Source organism: Oreochromis aureus, linkage group 14 (genome assembly GCF_013358895.1).
Source record: "Oreochromis aureus strain Israel breed Guangdong linkage group 14, ZZ_aureus, whole genome shotgun sequence".
Classification (NCBI taxonomy): Eukaryota; Metazoa; Chordata; class Actinopteri; order Cichliformes; family Cichlidae; genus Oreochromis; species Oreochromis aureus.
The window spans coordinates 20,304,589-20,329,720 of NC_052955.1; the positions used below are offsets into that span (position 1 = coordinate 20,304,589).

General features: G+C 40.0%; 1 protein-coding gene across 1 annotated transcript in view; it reads left to right on the top strand.

The window, feature by feature from the left end:
• grik4 (glutamate receptor, ionotropic, kainate 4) overlaps positions 1 to 25,132 on the top strand; it is a 320,489-nt gene that overhangs the window by 214,622 nt on the left and 80,735 nt on the right. Inside the window, exons 7-9 of the mRNA XM_039622276.1 lie at positions 4,140 to 4,305; positions 16,631 to 16,809; positions 20,964 to 21,017. Of these exons, the coding sequence (XP_039478210.1) occupies positions 4,140 to 4,305; positions 16,631 to 16,809; positions 20,964 to 21,017 (399 nt within the window). The remainder of the gene's footprint in view (positions 1 to 4,139; positions 4,306 to 16,630; positions 16,810 to 20,963; positions 21,018 to 25,132) is intronic.

Here is a 25,132-nt window from a genome sequence, read left to right on the forward strand (position 1 = left end):
TCCGCCTCTTTCTGTCCACATTGTCGTATTTTCTGATCTAAAACAGCTTTCGCAGTGACAAGTCTAATAGAGCACCTTTGGGATGTGGCGGAATGGGACGTTCCCATCATAGATGTGCATCCAACAAATCGTCAGCAAATTTGTGATGCCGTCATGTCAATGTGGACCAGAATTAGGACAGTTCAGAAGGAAAAATGGGCACCAAATCAGAACTAGCATAGTGTAGCAAACAAAGTGGGCATGAGTGTACATGTAGGTAGCAATCTGACTAGAAATAAGATCAATATAAGAAAATAACAAAGACAGGAGTGACTACTAGATTAAAAAATTAGATTCGTTAGTTGGGAAACAATTGTCTGCTTAATTGTATACTCTAAGAGAAGAGTGAAAAGTGCGACTTTAACCATTACAACAAATCTGCACAATTGCTGCTGTTGTCAATTGGAGAGAATCAACAAGTCGTAAATAGTGAGACGTGCCAGTTTGGCTCAAAATGAACTCAGCGTAGATCAGGATTGACGGTGAGTTTGTGCCAGAGCTAAACTGAAAGTGGTGCAGCTGTTTGGTTTGAAGCTGTGCCCTGCAAAGACACATGTAGGAAAGATGTTTGGTTTTTTTGGTGGGGGGGGATTAATCGACCAGCAGAGTGACTGATACTAGCTGCTGGTTGCAGATAAGAAGTCTGGCAGGTGACTTTGATGTGGCTGACAGCTTTCTGTTAGTAATGTGGAGATTGATTTTCTTTGCTTTCGGTAGCCCTGTTTAAACTCTTGATTTTAAACACTTTTTCACACGATGAGCGCATCGACTGCTGCTGTTTAACAACCAATTAATCATGTTGCTGTGACCAAAGGGAAGTTTGTTTATGATATATAACGTCCTCTCCTGCCTTGCTGTAAGCTGCATTTAGTCTATAGTTAAACAGCCGTTTTCACTGCATTTATCTTATGAAAAGTTAAAAAAAATCACTGAGTGGATTTTCACTATAAAATAATGGGTGTTAATGAAGTTATTCCAATAAATATAGTAAATTCATGAGAAATGATTAGGGTGTCTATTTGGGTATTTTCTTTTTGAGTCTTGCCTGCATGCTGTGGAATTTGATGATGATTCAAGACTCGGAGCCAAGTAGTTCCCTTGGGACGCCAGCGTTTATAGCAGTTGGGTCCAGTGGGCCAATTTGATGGAAAAGGACAAAGTATATGTATCCGTGTGTGTATGCATGCGACTGTGTGTGTGTGTGTCTTTGTAAGCAGCTTTCTAAACCCGCACTGCTTCAGATACGGCCTATCGAAGCGTGTCAGGTTCCCTTAGTCATCAGGGGCGAATAGCAACAGTCCTCAGTGCTGAAAAGGAAGGAAAGACTGGGCAGAGAAGGAGGACGTGGAAAAAGAATAAACAATCTGGAGTGGTAGAGAAAGAGCTATAAATGAGAAAGTTTTAGTAAAAACAACTGCGAAAATGCACCAGGACACACCTAAACTGGGCCACATTTCCCCCGGTGTGATGCTTGGCTATTAGTCTGATTTTAGCACTCTTAGATGGGAATGAATTGCATTCGGACAGAGGATGTCAGTAGGGGCCGAGCCTCCATCCATTCAGACATTCAGGGACTCCATTACACCCTGATGGGCAGGGATGGAAAACCAATCGTGGGTGTATGGGTGCAAGGGGGAAAAGCAATGTATCGGTGCTGGGAAACACACAGACAGGCAATCTGACATGATGAAGAGGCTCCCTTCCCTGCTCCTCCTTTCGGACCCAGCACGTCCTCCTGCGTCCCCTTCAAGCCCCACTGCGCTCTACTGCAGTGCCTTGCCAGCTGACCAACCCGACACCTACCACACTCATTCGCACTTTCCCGCTTTCCCTATTTCCTCCCAGGTCTCACTGTGAGCCCCGACAGCATGTATCCATTCACATTATCACATTGGGAACTGAAGCAGAGATGGATTTCATCGGAGGGAAATAGATGGGAGTCGTGTTTTTGAATAGAGGGAGAATGTAATTTATGATTTTTCTGAAGTTCAGCAGATTTGTTGGTAGCCCCGGTTCAGATTTGTTGCTGAACTCAGAGAACCCCGATGGCTCCAAGGTTAGCTGTGGTATACTTAACCTCCCTTCTGACAGCAGGGATGTGCTGTTGTTAGAACGGTGTTAGATAGACCTGTTAGTGTCAGGATGATAAATTCATTAGGAGTGGCTAAGGAATACTGCTATTTATACAGCTACAGCAAATCATTGCTATAAAAGCCTTGGACTCAATCTCATTGAGAAGTGTGAATCACAGTGAGTCTGGAATTGAAGAATTAGATATTTATTGATTTTTAATGATGCTTGGCTGGCTTTCTTGTACTCGTACCTTTAGTCCAATTCCTGTTTTGGAGGACTGGTATAATAAAGCATGCACTTTAATGTCAAGATGCAATACTCAATGTAGTAATTTAACTCTATTAGGTATTATTGAATGCGTATGGCCATTTTTAAAAGCACACAGTGTGTTTTTAAGTTTTTAAAATGATATATTTATTGATTTTTGCTGTTTGCTCTATATTTATACAGTGTTTGTGGCTGCTTGTGATAACAGTTAATCTACAGTTCCTAAAATTTATAGCTAAGTAGAGTATTTCTAAGTGGTCAGGGTAATCATTTAACCTCTGCTAAAGATTTTGTGTTCAGTCAGAACAGCTACAGTCAAAAATAAAATCCACCTGCAGCCAACTCCTGCAGTAATCTGAGACCTCCCCTTCACTCCATATGTATAAATGGAAAGCTTGAAGCGGAAAGAGCAGCAGCAGCAAGACCCCAACAGAGAGCAACGCAGTCGTGATATTTATTAGGTCTTCCACAGCATGAAAGAAGGAGCTGGGGTGGAAGTGGGCTGCAAAGCAGTTTGCACATTCCCAGCAGCCGTGGGAAGGTTAAAGCAGCTTAAACAGCATGCCCAATATGAGATTTGTCGTTTGGATATGTAGAAGGCCATCAGCGGAGCCATCTGTTTATGTGGGCTGGCAGTAGGATCACTAATGCTTTGAATTTGATATGTTTAAAGCAGGTAAGAAACAAGTGGGGTGATGCATTAGAGAACTGACAGAGCACCATGGTTTTGTTGATGTTATTTGGATTCATGTTCCATAATCCAACTAGAATGGTGCTCTGAGAGTTCTGACCTCTGTCAAAACCAATAGTCTACTCTTCAGTGATGTGAAAACTACATAAATATCTGGATATTTTTCTCGATCAGTTCAGATCTGCACCAAAGTTTCATGGGATTATCCTTTGGCCACGCTTCACTTGGCTCTGTATTCCTGCTGGAAGACAGAGCAACAAATGGCAAAAAAACCAAAAAATTTACCGAGCTTCTGCCTTCTCGGTAAACTTAATTATTTTTTTCATTCAGAATTTGTGGTCTGTGGTCTACAACTTCTTCACAAATTAAAGTTCAGAGTCTGTACTTTAATCTGATTGTCAATGTTGTCTTTTGCCACCCTCGCCTGTGAAAGCTGTGGCCACACAGTGCCAGTTCTCAAACCGCAGAAAATCTTTTCATTACTGGAGATGGGGTAACAAAGAAAATAAATAAATAAGCGCTGAAATATATAATATATGCATCTGTGTGCATGCGTGTGGTTTATAGATGTTTTACTTAAATGTGCGCAGCTGAGCGGCCCCACTGTGAGCCAGGTAAACAAATGTTTCATAACTGGTGATGAGGCGGTGCCACGCTGAAGATTTCTCTAACGAGGGCTTGTTTGCGTGGGTGGAACAAAAACACGTTTTTAGATCCAGACTAGTACATTACACGAGCCTCAGTGCCTCGCTCACTGAAAAATATGTGTTTTCTGAATATGCCCATTACCACAGACCCTCGGGCTATCCTTGCCTGTAGTTCATCATAACAGATTTAACAGATTTAATCTGAGCTATTCTTTCCTTTGACTGTCTGCTGGCAACTTGCTATTTTATCCTGCAGTTCGCATCCACATTCTCTTGATTTTAATCTCTTTTTTTTTTCACGCTTCTCCTGTTTGTAGACGTCTGCTGCATTTTAAACATCACCTCAAAAGCCTAAACCCCTACATCTCAGTAGCAAATAATTAAAGTGGAGCGCATAGTCTGACATCAGTGTCTCTGTGCAGGTGCCCTATGTCAAGGTGGCTCCAGAGGACATTTTGAAGGTTCATTTCCCCCGCTTCACCACTTTGGACCTGAGACCAACAAACACCGACATCAGCCTGGCCGTGGCCGGCCTTCTCACCTTCTTTAACAGCACCACCGCCTGCCTCATCTGTGCCCAGGCCGACTGTGAGTACAGCATTCGCACACTCGTGACAAAATACACAATCGCACGTACCTGTGGAGAAGACTCGCAAACTGTCTCCCCTGCATCTGCCATCAAAGTGCAAACATTTTTGTTTAACGTCTGCTACCCTTTAACACGTGTTAGCGCGCACAGGTGTCTCGCACACGCGCCGACTGTGTTCTGACAACAGATGCAGCTCTTACCAACATCTCACCCTGCGACACGTTTCCTTCTAAAGCAGCTGCTGCACTCCACAGCTACAACTCCCTCACAGCAGCACGCCTGTGTCCCCAAAAATAAATTGCGTTTACCGCAGAGTCGTCTCCCTTTTCAACATCGTTCTCATTAATTAAATTAACTAAATAATGATTTAGCGCATTATGTTGTATGTGATGTATAAACTGTCTTCAGCCTTCAGTCTCGCTGCGTTTTCTGTAAGAGTGTGTGTGCACTCTTAAAACACTTTGCGCTAAACAAAAGATCACGTTGAGAGAAACAAAAGGAAAGTGAGGGTAGAGGTTGCAGCTCTAATAACCAGTGATTTGACCGCCCCCTTTGTCAGTGAGACGTGTTAGGTTCTGAAGATACTTAACTGAATGACCTTAAAAATGATTGAAAATCTCTTTGAGAGAAGTTATTTTTGTAAATAGAGAGGAAGATTAAATCATGGCTTGTTCCCACCCTCTTCTAGTACAGCATGCAGTAATTACAACTCCCAAGACAAAGGCACCGTGACCCCCTGAGTGGCACCAGCTAACCTTTTTTCTAATCAGCACAAGCCTTTGAAGACAGGAAATAGGCTGCAGATATCAACCATGTGTCAGACAGAGTAGAGATGACAATGAGCCACAGTGAGCTGCCTACCCCGCCTATCTCAATTCTCAGTTCTTCTGGCTTTCAACTTCTCTCTTTGGTTGTCTTTGGCTCTATACTTTGGAGTCTCCTTTCATTCATAACCTCTAAGGTGAGTTTTTTCCCTCTTAGATGTGTGCTAGGCGTGTTACATCAAAACATGCTACTTTGGGGGGGGGGGGGGGGGTGTTTCACTTTTTCATGCAAATTCGGGGACAATAAATGAATCAGAGAAAAAAATAGTTTTTTTTAAGTTATTTTAAACAGTTAAACAGTTTCCAAGATGAAAAATGTTACAAATTACCATATAATTACCTACCTTACCATATAAATAAATATTAAGGGGTCAAAATGTAGCATTAGTTGGTTTTTTTTGGTTTTTTTCCTACATGTTTCCTGTACCTGTGAGTAATTTTTCCAGTTCAGGGATCAAATCCTGTTTCTGTGACATTTATTCCACAGTGAGTCGTATTAATGCCGCTCTGGTGCGAACCATGATAACAAGTGAACCTTTTAGGCACTCTATCCCTCTAATATCGGCGGGTTTGGGGAAAATAAACTAATTTTAACATAGCGCTTCTTATTCCCTTTGGCCGTGTGAGTGGGTGCGGGGGTTGGTGGGGAGGTTCTTATTCTGTGTCAGTGAGCTAAGAGATGACTGCAAAGGAAATTAAATGAGAAGAAGGAGAATGAGGGGAGATGAGAGGTAGATAGAAGAGACCAAGGGGAGTCTGAAATGAGAGAGGAGGAGGAGAGCGGAGTGTGCTTCTTGGATGATATGAGAGAGTGTGGAGAGGGAAAGCGAGGAGGTAACCACACTGGAATTATACATTAGCAACAGGCAGGAGACGGTCCAGGACATGACGCGGCTGTATTGATTGCACTCTCTCATGTGACCCTCATTCATTCAACAGAAAATGCAGGAAATGGCACTATGCCTGGATTTGTGTGTGTGTTGGTCGAGGATTGTGTTCAGCAGCACCATCAGCTAAAACTCATTCGAGTTTGGCTCCTACTGCACCAGCTCCACCCTTCTTTGTCAGCTTACGCAGTCATTTGGTCGGTTGGCAGCCTGCTGTCAGTTACTCGTTCACATGTGCCAGCCTCATTAATCACCCAAGCCAGTGACAGCCTAATAGAGCGTGGCCAATCCATGAATATTTTCCAGCAATGGCTGAGGAGGCAGCAGTGGAGGTGAAGCTGTGCCCAAAGGCATGGCGCACACCAGCACGAACATTAATCTAGCTAGCCCTCGCTAACAGTGGCAGTGGTGCTGTGAGACTGTAATACGCAAAGTGTTGCTGAGTCTTTAGACCTGCCAGGAGCCCCCACAGGTTGTTCATTTCTTGTAGTTTTGGCTTTAACAGGAAGAATAACACATGAAAACTGCATGCACAGAGTTCGCCGGTATGCAGCACTGCTCTTTCATTTATGCAGTGATTGGTTCAGCTCTCAGTAAGCTGAAAATGGAACATCAAATAAACTCTGAAACGTCTCTGTAGCTGCAGTGCAGGTACAGAAATTTTAGGTTCAGTCGTATAGTTGTCCACTAATGCTTGCAAAAGCTTGTTTTCCTTCTTTGATAGGCTCAGCTGGAGACTAAGGTTTGCCACTTTAGGTCACTGCATTGTTCCTATAACCAGAAACAGCACATCTTAAGTTTGTTGGTCTTCTTCTCATTTCCATTATAATATGTTCATTTGTTCAGTGTGCCTTAGGCTTATTATTCTTTCTCTGCTAATAATTGTATGCTGATGCCATCTTATGAATTGCAATTTTCCATTTCTTCCAGGTTCCAGGGATGACTACTATCTCTCTCCATGTTTCACACGCAATGGCATTACTATTACTAACCTGTAATCAGTGTTAGTCGGGTGGAAGAGATATCTAAATGACCTGTCAACAGGAATGTGTATGAAGGTGTGAGAGTGATGGGAACGCAGTAATGCAGAGGAGGGTCTTGGGGAGGAAAGGCTCTCTGATGACTTTGATCATAGTAATTATGTCGTGGCTACTTATGTATCTGATGCAAAAGGCAGCAATGTCAGTAGACAGCGTAAAGGTGGTGGTGCAAGTTGTCATGGTTTCTTTTGTTGCACTTTGTAATTGAAAAATCGTCTCATTGAATAGATGAAGGCAGTAGGATTTAAAGTGTCTTGGTGCTTTATGAAATAATGTTGACTCAGAATAATGAGATTTTAGATTTGTGGAGAGTGAGTTTGTATGAGCAGGTGTAAATGTGCAGAATTTATCTTTACTAAAGAAAAGTGCAAAGTTGGTCTGTCTGTCTAATTAAAAAATGGACAAAAAGGCTTTTAAGCAGATTTCTCACTCGGGGCTCTGTGATTGGTCTGTTCAAAGCAGTGGATGACAGAAGCTGTCTCACACTCCTTGTCCGGCGCTCCCACTTATCAACAAATCAGTGGTATTTTTTAACTGATTTTTATTTTTTTCATTTTTGCTTGAGGCTTTACGTTATTTTTAGTCATCAAAATCTGTGCTAATGAACTGCAGCCTTGGGAGTTTTTAGACATTTCAAATTAGGAGAGGAGATGTTTGTAAAAAAAACAATATAAATAGCTGAATCAATCAATTAGGACTGTATGCTACATAGTTCAACGTCTGTGAATTACCCATCTGAGTCCATGCATGAATATCACAGGTAACTGTCCAGAGAGCTCAGAGGGAGTAAGCCAGAATCATGTTTTTCCTCCTGCACGCTCTACCTGGACACAGATTATCCAAAACCAAGATCTGTAAAGTTTTTGCCTAATATACCACCACAGTGGATTTTACATCAAATAATCGAGATGTGGCTGAAGGGCAGACTTTCAGGTTTAATTCAAGAGGTTTAACAAAAGTACTGCATTAACTATTCATGACTTACAGCTATTTTTACACATAGTCCTCATTTTCACAAGTTGAAAAGTAAATTGACATCTGAAAAACAATTTTATTACAAACTAACCTCAAAAAGCATCTGGAATTGATTCAAAATGTTAAATTTTCAGGTTGGTCGTCGATCAGTGGATCTGTCAATATGACATTTAAAAAAGATGTTAGTGCAAGAAAATCAGGCAATTATTGGGTGGAAAAAAATATTTAAAAATAAACTTAACAGAGAAAACTTTAAGGTCAGCCAAATTAATAATCATATACATTTTTAACAAGAATTAATTCACTGACCAGCTCAGCAACACCAAAAGGCCTGAAAGACCACAGAAGACAGCTGAAGTGAATGATGACAGAATTATTTCCATGATTAAGGAACAATCTTTTATAACATCCACCCAAGCGGGTAGGCATGTCATTATCAAGGTCTACAATCAATATATCAGTATATGAATGGAAACAGAGGATTTACAACAAATTTAAACCACTGGTTACACTCAAGAACAAAAAGGCCAGATTAGACATTGCCGGAAAAATTGTTTAGACAAATGAAACCCAAGACGAAGTAGAACGATGGGAAAGGAATAGTGTGGAGAAGGAGAGAATCAGTTCAAATCATATCACATCATCTGTCAAACATGTTGTAGATAATATTATGGCGTGGGCATGTGGCAAAACTAGAAAGAACTTCACAGTGAAAATTTTGTGATGTCCATGGGTTCTAGACTCAAGGAAGCCACTGAAAAAAACCTATCCATATATTAAAACTAATTTTAGTTTTTCTTACATTTTTAAAATGTTGGACTATGTATAAAAACAAAAATGGCAAAAAGCTGTTGCATACAGAGGCAAAAAAATCATATTCAGAAGTCACCCAAAATATTGATCCAAGGGGAAACCACTTAAATGGAGAGTCATCTACATTCCTCGCTCCAAGGATATTGTGTGGGAATATCTCTTTGCAAACAGGGTGAAGGTTTCAGGCACAACTTCACCTGCTTCCAGGGTGCATGGAGAAGAACCAGGGTCTAAAGAGGTCGAAGCTCCAGCAACACTTTATCAGGGTCACAGGCCAAAACCCACTGGTCAATAATAAAGCTGCTCTTCATACCACAAGTGTTACTGGAGCTTTGACCTCCTTAGTATCTCTTAGCTAATCAGAAGCTAGAGTCCAAAGATGCTACAGTCACAGAATAAGACTTTAAACCACTGATTAGTTCATTAATCCATTCATCTGTCTTCAACATTTTCATGGATTTCTTTTCTTTTCTTTTTTTTTTACAAAGAAATACAAATATTTTTCATGATTTTTTTCTATTAATGAAACACTGTCACACAGTAACATAACATTCATACTGAGAAACTAACAAATTAACCTTTCTGCAGATTTGCAGCGTCCCCCATTTCATATTAGCAATCTCTTTCAATGCAGTTTGCAGAGAGAACAATGGATTAACATCTGTACAAATGGCTCTGCTTTCCTGGTTATTTGTTTTAATGAAAAAGAGAATGTGCTCCGACCCACAGTATGCAGTGTTTTAACACGTCACCTTGTCCGTGACACCTTAAATTGATGGTCCCAGTGATGGCAAAGTCATAAAACTAGGTCTTACTTGTTGCTCAAGGCTAAATGAGTCAATCTAATGTACAGCTGTCATAAAAGTTTTTGAGTCTATGTTAAAAAGCTTTATCTGAGACATTGAAATTTTCATTATGTATTATTCTGTTATATTTTATTGTTTTATATTGCATGGGAGTTAGAGAGAGAGAGAGAGAGAGCGCTCTTGGAGTCATCCTGTGCCGACAATATCTGGAAGGTAAATGAGTGATTGCTATAGCTGAATGTCAGCCCTCACCTTTATCTGTGTCTGAGTGAGAGTCACAGCCACGTGTCCTCCATGCCAATGAGGAAGTTTGGTCTCACTAACACACAAACAGAAGTGTGCACTTGTAAACTTTTCAGGATGTAATGCCTTCTCTTGATTCAAACCCTGCTTATCTGAGCCAAGGACAAGCCTTCTCTTTATCCGGATGTTAGAATTCTTAAACAGTAGCTTTAAGACTTGGTTTGATGGGCTTGGTTGTGTGTGCTGTGTCTGGCCTGTAAATACACTGTTTTTCACTGAGACATTCATAGTGCCACTTCTACCTTAGCCCTTTTGAGAACCAGCCTTTTTTTTTTTTGACAGGTTTGAGAGCTGAGGGTTCATTATGTAGCAGTAATTGGGGTTATTTCATAGGTTAAAAAAAACTGTGGGCTGCATCTGCAAATCATCTGTTAATGTCTTGCAATTTCCACTCCTTTAATAATAGTAGTAGAAACAATAATTATTATTATTATTATTATAATATCCTTTATTTCTATGCCATCTTTCTAAACCAGAGTAACAAGCTGCTGAGAAGAGAAGAAATGATGTCAATAGACAAAGCATTAAGAATACATTGTAAAATGTTTGTACATGTAGTTTTAAATGGGAAGAGAGAGTTTGTTCCACAGCATTGGGGTCCAAAACAGTGAAAGCACATCCCTCTTTCTTCTAAGCCAAGACTGTGGAACAGCAACTGATCCGAGTGATCTGTGAGTGGAATAAGATGTCAAGAGTTCTGAGATATAAAGTGGAGCCATGCAGTGTAGTGATTTAAGAGTTGTCAATAAAACCTTAAATTGGGTTGTTTAGTGAATGTGTCCCCTGTGCAGACTGCCGATCAGTAGCCTTGCTAATGTAGGCTACTGAATCATCATTTAAGTGTGCAATAAGTTGAAATAATCTAATCATGTGGAAGTGAGTGCTAATAAGGTGTTCTGTTATGTTATTGAGGAGTATGCATCTGACCATGGCAGTGTTTCTAAACTGTCCAGTCTGTGATTTCCCAAACTAAACTATGAAACTAGCAGCCATCGGTATAAACGTGATGGGAGAAGGAGCAGCAGATGTAAACTAACGAGAATAGGTCAAAGGACTGCATAGATCAGGCCTAGCATTATGACCACTGACAGGTGAAGTGAATAACAGTCATTATCTCTTCATCATGGCACCTGTTAGTGGGTGGGATACATCAGGAAGCAAGTTAACATTTCATCCTCAAAGTTGATGTGTTAGAAGTAGGAAAAAAGGGTGACAAGTGCTACAGTTTCAAAACTGCAGCTCTTGTGGGTGTTTCTGGTCTCTAATGGTCAGTATCTATCAAAACTGGTCCAAGGTATGAACAGTGGTGAACTAGCAACAGGTTCATGGACGGCCAAGGCTCATTAACGTATGTGGGGGGTGACCGTGTGGTTCGATTCAACATACGAGCTAATGTAGCCCAAATTGACAAAAAGGCTAATCTTAATTCTGATGAAAAGGTGTCAGACTACACAGTGCATCAAAGTTTGGGACTGCATAGCCGCAGACAAGTCAGGGTGCCCGTGTTGACCCCTTTCCTCTGCCGAACATGCTAACAATGGGCACATGAGCATCAGGACTGGACCACAGAGCGATGGAAGAAGCTGGTCTTCCCTGGTGAATCACGTTTTTACACACTGGTTTTCCTTGGGAACACCTGTCACAGGGATGGACTATGAAAAGAAGGCAAGTAGACGTAACTTTAGCAAGCAAGCTAAATAATCTGTTGCTAACATTTTGGTGCCAGATGTGACAGTATTTAGGGTGCAGTGATTATTTCATGTTGTTCCAGTGTCAGGTTTCTTTGATGAGAATTTATATTTTACTGGAAATCCATAAAATAGTTTCTAGATTGGACACCAACCTTTAGCAAACCTGTGGCTACAAGCAAAAGTTTAAACTCAAGAGTGTTAAGTCTTTGAGATTTGATTGCAGGTAATTGGACAACATTTTGGAAATAAAAGGCATTTTGTGGTTGAGCATTTGAACACTTTTAATACGAGGAAGCAGCAATGGGAAAGATTCTTCCATTAGAATGTTGAGGTGAATTTGAGGCCATTATAAGCAGTAACAATGTATAAACTCACATTTTGTTTCCTCAAAGAAAAACCGTCTGTGTTACTCGTAACAGAAAGTGACATGAGACACGAGTCCCTGCTTAAAAGAAACTGTATTAGGATTTATGAAGTGTATAACTAATTCTGTGGGTTCAAACTGTTGTGAGTAAGAGAAGATCAGTCAAAAAAAAAAACTAAGTGCACACACCGAGTCTTCAGGAAGAGGAGAGGATACTTTACAGAATCTACAAACACACACACACACACACGTACAGTCTCACAGAACTTGTTTTTTCTGTATAGGGATCTATCCAAGTCTAACTACACAGGAGCAAAATTTTCATTCAGCTGCATGTTTTTCATTTGATTGAAACTGGTTCACCAGAACAAACACTGAGGGAGCAACGTGGTTGCTGTAAAGCAGCCAAGTAAAAAGAAAAAGACTCTGATTCCCTTCAAATCTTCTTCAGCCAAAACACTAAGGAGAACAGTCTCCTGTGTGTCACTGTATTTGTGTTTAGCAAGCAACGTCTAGTTCACTGTAGCGTCTAATGTCATGAACTCATCATGAAATCATACTGAAAGCCTTGCGAGATACGTGAGAGGCTGCAGGAGGGAGACAAAGAGTGCACTTAAGCTAAACCTGCTTTCAAACTCATCAAAGATGTTCTGCATGGTACCACACAGGAAGCTGATCTGGCTTGCAGCAGCCGGGAGTGGTGTCTTACGAGTGCACACATGCAGGTCACCAGGTGCAGGAAGGCAAGCACGCTGGCTGATATACTGCCATAAAAACAGGCGGACGTCGAAAGCTCAGAGCATGATAACGATGCCTGCAGCAGTTCTGCAGCTTGTGTGAATGTGCAGAATGTGCAGGAGAAGCTGGAGGAATGAGCTTGATAACTTAAAATTGCAGCACCAAAGCTGTCTAAATGTGACAGGAACTGCTTGGCTGTCGCCTTGGAAATAAATCATATTAAATATCTGCTAAAAGTCTGGATTGTGAATTTACTATTACTCTATACTTAACACTGCAGGTGGAGGCTGTGCTAATGCATGTCATTTCCAACAAAGTGATATGCTTCTTTTCAGACTCTTCTCATGACATGTTACACAAATATGATGAGATCTACCAACATATGAATGGAGCACCAGTGTAACTTTCATGTCAGTGTCTTTGGTTTTCTTGGGTGCACAAACTGTGTGGTCGCCCATAGCAGGTGCAGCAGAGCAACATAGAAAAGGACTTGGTGAAATCAAGTATAAATCAGAGAGTGTGTCATTAATAAATGTTTTCTTAGCCAGTAATGTGGCTGATGTCATTGCAATTAAACAGCTGTGTCAGTCACTGGAAAACCTTAAAGTCTGCATTCAGAGTTAGACGGTGTGTGTGTTTGTTTTAACGACTGAAAATGTGACAATCAAAAATGATAAAGCCATTAATCTACCAGCATTGCTCCAATACTATGTCAGTTTTAAGTTTACTATATAAGACACACTGACATTATATCACAACAGGTAGCCTTTGCATGGGTTCTTTTTTTTTAAGTGTGATTTTTATAGCAGCCTGGCATCATTTTCAGGTGATTTAATGAAGGTCTATGCAACGGATGGCTGTGTGTAATGCTGCTGAAATCTGGTGTGGCGCTAGGCAAAATTTAGATGCGGTAGATTTATGTACGTCCTGCTGGCGTGACATTGCTGCAGAGATTCAATAAACTGAAGGATAAGCTTGCTTTGCTGTACAAAGCATCTGTGGAGTTTTAGAATCACTCATATTAATATAGATGTGGACAGATTTATTGACAATGACGCTTCAACTGCAGTACACATTAATTTTTTATGTCAAATTAAAGGGATACACTGGCAGGGGAATGAATCGTTAAAATATCTTCTTTGTATTTTGGGCACAGTTTTGTTGCTCGTCCAAGTTTTCATCTTATCTTTGTTCATCAACCTCTGAAGTACCAGCGGTGTGGCGTTGCTCAAAAAAGCAGATATGATTTTTTTTTTTCACAAGTCCCAATACACATTGTTCATCGAAATTTCTGCAACTCACTTTGCTTTGCTGCTTCATCCACCTGTGAATCTTCCACCTGTTTGTGTCTCTCTTCACACCTGTGCACTCTGTGCCTGCTACCAAAATACCACACAGATGGTTTAAGTAAACATCAGTGTCACGAAAATACCAAACTGTGCCACCACGAAACAAGCCCTTCGGATTTACTGAGGCTGTATTTATCCTCATCTTACTGCACCTCCAAGTTTCCCAAGACAACTATATGGAAAATTAGCCCATATCCTCTCTGGGTCTGCTAATATATGGATGCAAAGTGACTCGTAAAATGCTGCCGGGAGTGTTATGATTAAGTCGGCTATGCTTTAATTAGGGCAAATCCCACTCAACCAACTGGAGTCAAATGGTCTATTACCATGGGGTAGAGTATGAGAGAAGTTCATTGCTTTCAGTTTGATAGCTACCTGATAGCTGCCATTAAAGATGGTCGGTGTACTTGATATGAAAAAAATAATACTTGTTTGAGTAAAGTCCTGTGAAAAAGAACATTTTCACAGGACTCTACAGGGTCCTTGGAAGAATTAAGTACAAACTTCCAGGAATTAAGGAGGTAAGTAGCAGCCATGGGCTGCCATTCAAATGCAATTGATTAATTGATTATCAGCCAGTGTGAGCACCTCAATAAAAGCTGAAGTTTTGGCAGTTTGTTGGTCTGGAGAATTCAGGTGTGTGGGTAACTACAATGCAACAATCTTCGCAATGCCAGACCGTGAAATGCTCCGAAAAACCGCAAAAAATCCAAGAGCTACATCTCAGACTCTGCAGGCCTCGATTGGCATATTAAATATTAAAATTCATATAGTGCAATTAGAAAAAGAACAAGTATGACTTGTTTAGAAGACAGGGCATCTTCTGTCTTAAAAGTTGCAACGAAAAGTTGCTTCTGGTCAAATCCCAAGACTTCTAGAATAATGTCTATTTGACAGACGAGACCAAAGGGGTCCTAATGCACATCGGCAACCAAGTGGCGAGCACAGTAGCAGAGGGGTGACGACTTGGACTTGTTTTGCAGCCACAGTACAAATCCCGTTCAGTCTTCCCGTTACTTTGATTCACTTAACCTAACATTAGCAATCAGGATAATCCCTTGCACGGAGCTGATTATCAGCTTGCTAAGTTAAACCCATGGTTTCCACAAGGTTTGCACATTCACGTGAAAAAGGTGGTGATGGCAGCTTTTCATCAATGGCAATTATGGATCAGTGTAGACTGGCATTAGAGCAGCATATTTTACAAAGGAACATGAAACTATAGCATTAGGGAAAAAATGAATAGGTTAAAGACATAACACAGACTGAAAATAACATAGCTGCTTCAAACAAATCAGCGGTGCGTGTGTGAGAAGAAAAAGGACTGTACAGTAATTTAGTATTAAAAGTTTTGTGTGAATGTTTTCAATCAATGAGACTGGAAAAGAGCTGCTACATTAATATCAACTGTGTAAGTTAAGAGACTTATCAATATCACAACTCTATCATTAAGAAATATATATACATATATTGAAAATGAGTATTTAATTAATGTTAGACAGTTTAAGTTTTTGTTTTTACTTAGTAACCTTGGTTGTGTTTAATCCATAAAAGCAGATTTCAATTGGAGCCTGAGTCTACATGTAGATTTGAGATAAAGCACAAACAGAGGTGCTAATGTAGGATAATATAGTATTGCTTATTTTATAAGAATACAATTTTTCCAGCTGGAAAAATCAAAGTATAAAATAGCAAGATTTCAGATTGAAAGACCTTCCTACCATCCATGGAAACGTCCGGGAATGGTAATGCTTTTCTGGAGAACTGGTGGCTCAGTAGATGGTGATTTCATACCTGATGATCCCTGATCTGGAACCTGATTAGGGATCTGCTGTTGAGCAGGTTATGTTACCAGCATGACTTACCATGATGACAGTTTTGTCTTTGTAGTACAGAAAACCCAGGGTCAGCCTGACGTTACCTGGATATGAGAAAATCCTGCTTCATAGTACAGGTCTCTGGGCAGCTTGCAGTCATGCATGACCCAAACTGGGTCATGCAGGAGAATGATTTTGAGCACAGCCGCAAATCTACAACAGAATGGGTGAAAAAGAAAAGAATCAAGGTGTTACAGTGACCCAGTCAAAGTCCAAACCTCAGCCCCACTGACATGCTGTGGCAGGCTTGCATAAAGACTAACCTCGTTTAAGGAAGAAATTCTCCACAGCCATGAGCGAGACTGATAAAGTCACACAGAAAGTGTCTACTTCAAATTATTGATGGTAAAGGTGGTTCTACAAACTACTGAATCAGGGAGTGTACTTGAGTTTTTCACAGGACTGCAAAGTCCTGTGAAAACTTTCTTTTTCACACGACTGTATAAGGACACTGAATATTTAGGCTCATGCTGCACTGCAGGATCAAACTTTCTAAATGTTGTTGACTTTCCTTAACTTTTTGGCTATATATCCTAATTTAAAAAATGCATTTAAAGTACCATTTCCTTGGGAGATTCTTTCCTTCAATATGAGTAATTCTCTGTCTCTCATGTTTTTCTTTTCTTTCTTTTTTTTCCATGTGTGTCTTACCGGCAGGCTTATTAAACCTGGAGCAGCTCCTCAGGCAGTTCCTCATCTCCAAGGAGACTCTGTCTGTGCGCATGCTTGATGACAGCCAGGACCCGACCCCACTCCTAAAGGAGATTCGAGATGACAAGACTGCCACCATAATAGTTGATGCCAATGCCACAATGTCACATATCATTTTGGAGCGGGTTAGTATGGGGCACACGATAGCCGTGATCTGTATGCACTGATAACGCTCTCTTTATTCCGTGCCTGCGGTCTGGGATTAATACCACTCCACATCCATATAAATCTCAAAAAGTGAAAGCGAGGGAAGAACGCCAGTGGCAACAATTGTTCAAGGATAAAAGTAATTTTTTACAGTATGTGAGAAAGTTGGAAAAGTTTTAAGTCTTTTAGTGTTGAATTGGGAGATGGATGATAAGAATTTGTGTTTAAGTGGGCACAGGTTTTCAAAGACAGGGTTATGCTCAAAATCAAAGCCTAAATTAAAAAGCAAATGAACGGAAGCGATATTGTCAAACAAGCATGTCCTTTCAAATTACTGCACATGAACGAGTGCATAAAATCAAGTCGTATCCCAATGACTGAGTGTCGAGAAGTGAGATTTCGCCAACACTTTGCAGGTTAGTTTAAGAACAGACTCCTAACAGACTTTTGTCCACTTTTAGACCTTATGTACATTTTATTTAAAGTGCCTTTTCTTTAAGTCAGTGTTTTGTCCCTTTTATTATCTACTGGTTCCTCCTCTTTTACATAAACAGAGAAAAAAACGACTGACAACATCAGTGAGTGCAGTTTCTGTCAGAAGCATATCAGTGTGACCTTTGTGTGGTTTCTTTGCTAATGGCACATACCACTAATGAATGTTTCGGAACATTAATGCGACCTTAGACACGTTTGCTTTAACGTGCAGTGCTGTGAACAAGTATACTTTCTTGTCTTTCTTATTTACCTCAGCAAATATAAAATCCTATTTCTAAATTCATTAAGGCAAAGAGTCTGTCCAAACCTACATGGCCCGATGTTGCTCCCTTAACCTAATAACTAGTAATGACGGCAAGAACTGTAGTCGAGCATTGGTGATAACTGGCAATGAGACTTTTACATCACTGTGGAGGAATTTTGACCAGCTTGTTTAAGGTCATGCTGAACCATCTCAATGTGACTTATGTCTGGATTTTGACTAGGCCACTCCAAACTGTTATTTTATTTTATTTGACATTTAGCTTCACAAACCCCTTCAGGTTTTCCTGGTCCAGAGCAAAATTCATGGTTCCATCAATCACAGCAATAATTCACCAACACACTACCTCCACCACGTTTGAGCGTTGGTGTGATGTTCTTTTTATAACATGCTGTCTTAGTGTTAAGCCAGATGTAACATGACCTTCCAAAAATCAGCTTTTGTCTCGTCAGTCCAGAATATCTGGAGTCCCAGATCCATAGAGATGGCTTTGTTACCATTGTCCAGACTGAAAGATGTCAGTGACATTGTTTTTTGAATTGCACGTGTTGATTTTTGAGAACTTTTAGCCTACTTCACTTTCTCAGACAGGTTCTATTGAAGTGATGTCTTGATTTAGTAGGGGTAGTAGTAATCAGGGTTTGGTTGTGGCCAGTGAAAGTCAAATCAACTTTACTAAAAATGTGGTTAATCACAGTTAATTCATGTTTGATGAGGGCAATTACTTTTTCAACCTGGGCCTAGTTGGTTTGGTTATTTTTATCCCTTAATAAAGAAAATCATCATTTAAAAACTGCATTTTGTATTTAATCTGGTTATTTTTGTCTAATTCGATATATTTTGGCAAATATACCCCCAAAAAACTGTTTTTACAGCAATGTAATACTTGTACTGATACACCTCCTCCTGTTTGGACATTGATGCTGTAAAAAGTAATAATGGGATCGGTGCAGGTTGGAGCTGAAGAAGCGAGGGTGTGTGGCAGCAGCATATGGTCTCTTAGTAATTAATACACACCTCATTATTTCTTGAAGACAATAGATGGATAGCTAGAGTGGAGGTGACAATGAGTGGAGGCAGAAGAGGGTTGGGAGAGGGATGGAGAGGAAGATGATTCTCTTGTTTTTTCATCATTCTAATTGTTCCCTCTTATGTGTATATATATATATATATATATATATATATATATATATATACATACATACATATATCCCTCTTATATATATACACATACATATATGTCACAGTAGTTTTCAGTCTAACTAAAGTTTTCAGGTTGTCTTTCAGTGGTCATCTAGTCACCATAGCAACCGTCGACCACAGAGCAGCAGGAGTCCACACTGGACTGTCTCTTTCTCTCTGTGTGTTCTCCATCTGTCTCTTCAGTTTGAACATGGAGTTGGTCTTTCTTCTCACCACTCTCTGTTCTCTCTGTGTTTTCTCTGCACCCAAATGCAGTGAAGATGATTTCACTTTATTTCTTCACACCACCCTCGCCATGTGGTCTTGTTCATCCATCTCCCTGGCTCTCGCATTGCCCGTCTTCTTTCTGCGTCACGCTGTCTGTCTCTGCCTGTCAAAAGACAGTCCTGTGGCAGGGTGGTAGAAAGTTGGCAATCAAACCTCATATGAAGTGCGCGGTTGCCAAACATATCAAAGCTTTGCACTGGAATATTCACGAGTCTCAGATAATCATAAGAGCGCCAAGCTTGTCTAAAGGGACAGAAATGGCCTTTGTCATGCAAGACATTGCCCCTTATTAGTTTGTTTACATCTTACTTCAAACCGTCTTCAGGCAAAGGTCTCACTCTCTGAGGTTTTAGCATTCAGACGGGTTTAGGTCAGCATTTTGTATGTAATCTCAGTTACTCAGGCCTCCCAATTCTGTGGACAGCTGTTTATTACAAGACTTTGTCCAGTATATATGGTGCAGTGCAAACTCTGTGCACTCTGACCAAAAGCTGTGGTTGAACCACCACAAGATCAAAAGTAAAAGAAAACCCCAAAACAAAACGCAAGAAGGCTTATTTCAAATGTAGCAAAAGAGACCAAAGGGATTTTTCATCAGCCGTTCGCTATGGCGGTGTTGTGCATCCTGAATAAAGTGTGGGTAGCAAACAAAGCGTTTTGGGTCATAATGTCATTTTCTGTTTTGTGCTATTAAAGGCAGAGGTCACCCGCAGAAAAGAGGCAGTGGCTTGAAATATTCAGTTTTTTTAATGTATTTTCTGCAAAGAGAGAACATTTCAGCTGCCTTGTACCATTAGCTACCCTTACCTGCCGTGTAACCCCAGGGCAGACCTTAACAAACAACCCCCCTGAAGCATGTAATTTACTGTGCATAGAGAAGCTCGGGGTACTTTTAGATTAATAGCGTGCTTAAGTTTGCAAAAGTACAAGCTGTACAAAAACATCTTGAGCAGTCATTTGGAGTTTAATAATAGAAAAGGCTTTTTTTGCTGTAATAATTAGCACCTTTCATGTTTTTAGTATTTTATTATTTACTATAGTTTGAACACCTGATACTCCCACTCAGCACACACGGCTAACATTTTGTTTGGCTCACAGGTAAATATCTGTTATTAAAGTCTTTCTGATGATGCACGGTCTTAGAATAATATCAGTGTGGAAACTATATGGATATTATTCTCATTTTCATATGGATCAAACATCTGTTTCATCATAAGATAAAAGAGATGACTCATAACAAGTTTGATTTAATGTGACCTTTTCCTCTAAGAGAATCCAAACCACGAGAACATGATGCCCCCCCACAGCACAACAGAGACATCAGGTCTCCTCACTGTGGGACTTTTTAAAAACATTTTTGTTTAATTTGTCAACCACTTGATATTTACAGGTTTATGGGTTTTAATGGGTTTTAATGATAATGTGCGTTGCGGCACTAAAATCTGTTCCTCCACGATTTTCTTTTTTGATGGCTTTAATGAAATGAAACCATGAGAAGTTCACCCTGTCCTTCACAACTGCTCCTCACTCTGACTTGATTTAATCAAATTGTAAGACAGAGTGTCGAGCGGCATACTAATGCTCCTCAGAAATTAACTGCTCTATTGAGAACCTTTGTCAGATAAGAATATGCCCGGTGTTATCGAGATGTGCATTTGATCTGTCTGCTCACACCGGAGTTCGAGTTACACTGCATCACTGACCTCTCTACCCTGTTTTATCACTATCCCTGCTTTTTGTTTTGTTTTCCCCACCTCTTTGTGTTTCTTTGACCTCAAACTTAATATCATTTTGTTCAATAACCAATCCTCAGAAACATGTTTTTCTGCTTTATGTGCCTTGCCTTTTCTTACATTCTCTTTAATCTTTCATCTGTCGCCCTTCCTGTCTTTTTTTTCTCTGCAGGCATCAGAGCTGGGAATGCTGTCAGTCTACTACACTTACATCTTCACCTCTCTGGTAAGAAGACGGAAAATGGCGTGGGCATAACATGTTGATTTCGAGCGCTGTATTAAAATAGTACTTTAATTGATGCTCCTGCCTTGAATGAGTGATTGAATGGATTGAGCTTTGACAGAGAAATTGTAGAGCTTCATTTAATCAGGGCTTTACAGGCAGGTTTTTTTTTCTGCTCTTTTAATGTGACTGCAAATTGGAGACCGAGTACAGTTGCTATTCTGGCCTCACTCACTGGGTGAAGTGCACTTCTGGACCAAACAAATAAATATTACTAATTATTATAAGTCATACTGCTGCAACTGCTGGTGTTGTTTGTGCTGCCATTTGTCTTGTAATTATAATTGTAGAAAGCCAGACGTGACCTGTTGAATGAATGATGAAGTCATCATCGTTGGAGTCTTTCTTTTTTTCTTGCTGTGATTCATCCATCCTTCCCTCCATTTGGCATTTTTGGGGGGCAAAATCTGGGGTCTCTCTCTCGACAAGTCATCTGTGTGTCACATGGGTTGTCTTGCTGCTTTTAAAGCTGAACTTACTTTTTTCCACATGGATTTAATCCCATTGCATTACATACTGTGAAGTGCACAGTTGCTTACTTTGATTATTGTGTTACTTCATTACTAGGTGTTGTATACTGTTTACAGTGACACTGCCTTTAAAAGAGGTGACAGCAGCAAAGAGAGAAAGAGCTGAGGAGGCAGCTAAAGTAAAGGCTTCCTCACAAAGATGCTTTCGAAGCAGTAACAGGCCAACAGCTGAATCATTATCACTGAAATGTCTAAGAGGCATTTCTTAAATATTTAATGTCCACTGGGCATGCTTAAAAACAAGCTTTTGCATGTTTTGTTATATGTGCTAAAAATGAAAAGGAAGTGACTTCAAATCTGAGCGTGATGGCGTTTGGTCACATAAAGGTTAAGGGATCCGTGAAAGTTATAGGACGATCGTAACGAAAGCGGCTTGGAGCAAATTTGATGCTACAGTAAACTTAGAAGATAGCTGCTCCCTAATAGAAATTAATGAGGTTCAAAACACTTTGCTCTAATAGTGCTGTAGAGATTATTCATATCAAGCTGATTTATGACTCATTAGGAGTGGGCTGCTGCCATCCTCATGTTTTCCACCACAGTCTCTGACATAGTCACTTCTCTTATTGTAGCTCTCCTTTCTCTTCTCTCTTTGTTCAGCCTGCTTGTTTTTCTCTTGCCTCCACACCTCAATAAGATCATTGTCATCTGTTTCTTCCTTTGTTGCGATCCACTTGCAGACTAGCAGGTCTGCTGAAGGGTGGAACAAAGCACAGATTCATGGCAGATACAAGATGATGACCACAACCACCCTCTTACTACCATTACCACCATTTAAAGAAGAAGAAGCAGCTATTGCTTAATGACAGCATTGTTAATAGTTTCAGTTAGCATCATTAAAATGGTCAGCATCGTGCCCCTGGTGTCATAAAACGGGACGTGTGGAAAACAGAGAGTGCAGGACTCAGCAGACACAACATAACTTAAAGTCATTGCTTTTATCATGCAGGCAAAAGAGTAACAGAAGGAGAATAGTAACAAACTAACTAACCAGAGTGCCATAAGCTACACACACCATGATGGAGGATGTGACACAAAACAGAGAGAGGAGATTGGGGTAGAGTGGAAACGCCTGGGAACACATCCGAATAGAATCTACCTGAAAAGACAGAGGAACCAAAACTGACACTTGACAGACGCAAGATGGGACTATCAAAATGAAACACTAAGTAACACCCAGGCTAAGACACGTGAATTTGACAAGATAGAGACCACAGACGGTCATGTAGACAGAATGCAGACAGACCAAAAAAGACACAGGACATCACTGAGGAGACCAAAGGTAAACAAACATAGAAACGAGACTAGGACAGACTGGAAATGAAAGCAAAACTAAAAATAAAACAAGAAAAAGTAACACTAGAAAATAAAATACTCAAGAATTAGAACATAAATGATCTTATACCTTTAATGAAATAAATAAGTCCAGAACAAATCTCGAAATACTGGGTTAAGGACCCAGGACCACGATACCTGTCAGGCTGAGATGTGATGCTGAAGCTGTAAGTGGAGAAAATAGAAGGACTTTTGTGTACTTATCGGTTGTAATAAGTGATTCATCCTATTTATTGTGCTTTTAATGGCCGTGCCGTTTGTGCATTGTGTTCGTCACACACACACACACACAAATAAAAACAACACAAAAAAGGACGAGAACAACTTCCATTATGTTCCATCACACTTCATTTCATTGTTCCTGTTTTCCAATCTCACTGTGATAGTACATTTCTAAAATAGCAATAATACGCTCAATGCTTGTGTTTTTTTTCATGTACTTTTTGAAGTATGCTGCCATTTCACGAAGCCGACCTGTGGGGAGACGTGGGAATGAAAAGGTTTATTTACACATCACGGTCAAAGTCGTTTTCATTTAAGTCCAACAGTATTAATTATTTATGTTTATAGTCTCAGATCACAGCAGCAGGCTCTCGTAGCTGGCTTGATTTAATTTTTTTTTAAAATACTATGAACTCAGGTAGATGAAGACACCAGCAGCTTTTTCATTCTGCCTTCCTATTTTAAATTGTTTTGTCACCAGCATGTTTTTATCACACATATCTAGCCTGCAATAAATAATAAAATGTAATATTGGGTTAATAGTCTGCTACTAAAAAATAATAACAAAATTATCAGGAAAAGACCCAAAAAATCTCTGTAGCTTACGCACACTGACCTGCAAGATAACTTTGATAGGTGCATAATTGTTCATATTATTATTATTATTACATTCATTCATCCACTTCATTAGGTACACCTTTCTACTACCCAGTCTGACCCTATTTTTCCTTTAGAAGTGCATTAATTCTTTAAGGGGTAGATGCAGCAAGGTGCTGGAATTCACTCAATGCAGGTGTACCTAACAAAGTGGCTGGTGAGTAAATTTTCATATATTTCAATATGAGACTTATAAAAGAGTAGACTAAGAAAATAGGTCATAGTTTTTTCACTGATATTTGAGGAAAGGTGCATCAGTGTTATCCATCTTAATTCCTGCCTTGTTTCACTCTGGATTCTTTAAGTCTGCAGAATCTGCCGAACACATCCTTGATCCTTTCACGGCAATCACAATATCGCCAAGGCCTTGTGGTTTCTGTGAGTTTCCCCTCACTGTCAGCTAAGTAACTACATTAAGTCCACATTGACGAAGGGAGAATGTGATTGGTTTCACCAGGAAGAACATCTCAAAAAAGTTTCACAGCAGTAAAATTGCTACTTTAACAACTTTCTGGTTGAACCACAGGCACATGTGAAGCAAGACAGATGATAAAGATAATTGTGGTAGAGTCAGTAATATTTGGTATGTATGTACAGGTGGTATGTTCATGGGTGTGAGAATGCACAGCGTATATGTGTGTATATCCGTATCACTTTTGTTAACCCTAAGCCGTAAAAAGCTGATGGGGTATTTATAAACTGAGACCATTTGTGCGTCTACTAAAAATCTCAAATGATTTCAACTTTCAACTCAACTCTTCATCCATCCTGTTCCCTTGAACACCTCGAGGGAATTTTTTTTATCAAATTTGGTAAAAACATTCACTCGAGCCTCAAAGACCAAGGTCACAAATCATATTTTTGGCGATAACTCAGGAACTTAATTATGACAATATTACACACAGATGTAAAATATGATAAAACGATGAAGCAATGACATTTTATCTCCAAACGTTCAAAAGTCAACAACTGAGGCCTCATAATAGTGGCAGAGGCATACAACCATGAGTGAATTAACAACTCTTTTATGGTGATGGCCTTAGATTCTGGTGATCTTTAGCTATCCTGTGCAGGCAGATCGTTTCACCCACTGATGATACTTGAAATGATGCAAAAACGAAAGTAAAGTTCAGATGTGTCGCTAACCTAGAACGTAATCTAAAACTGTGTGTCTCGAATGGGAACATTTAATATGTCTTTTGATCAAAAGAACATCTAATCTGTCTAAATTGCTGTCAAGAGTTTTCAGTTTGGTTATGCGAATAATTGCACGGTGGAGCAAGTGAAAGTTAATCAGAGGGCTTGCAGTTTCGT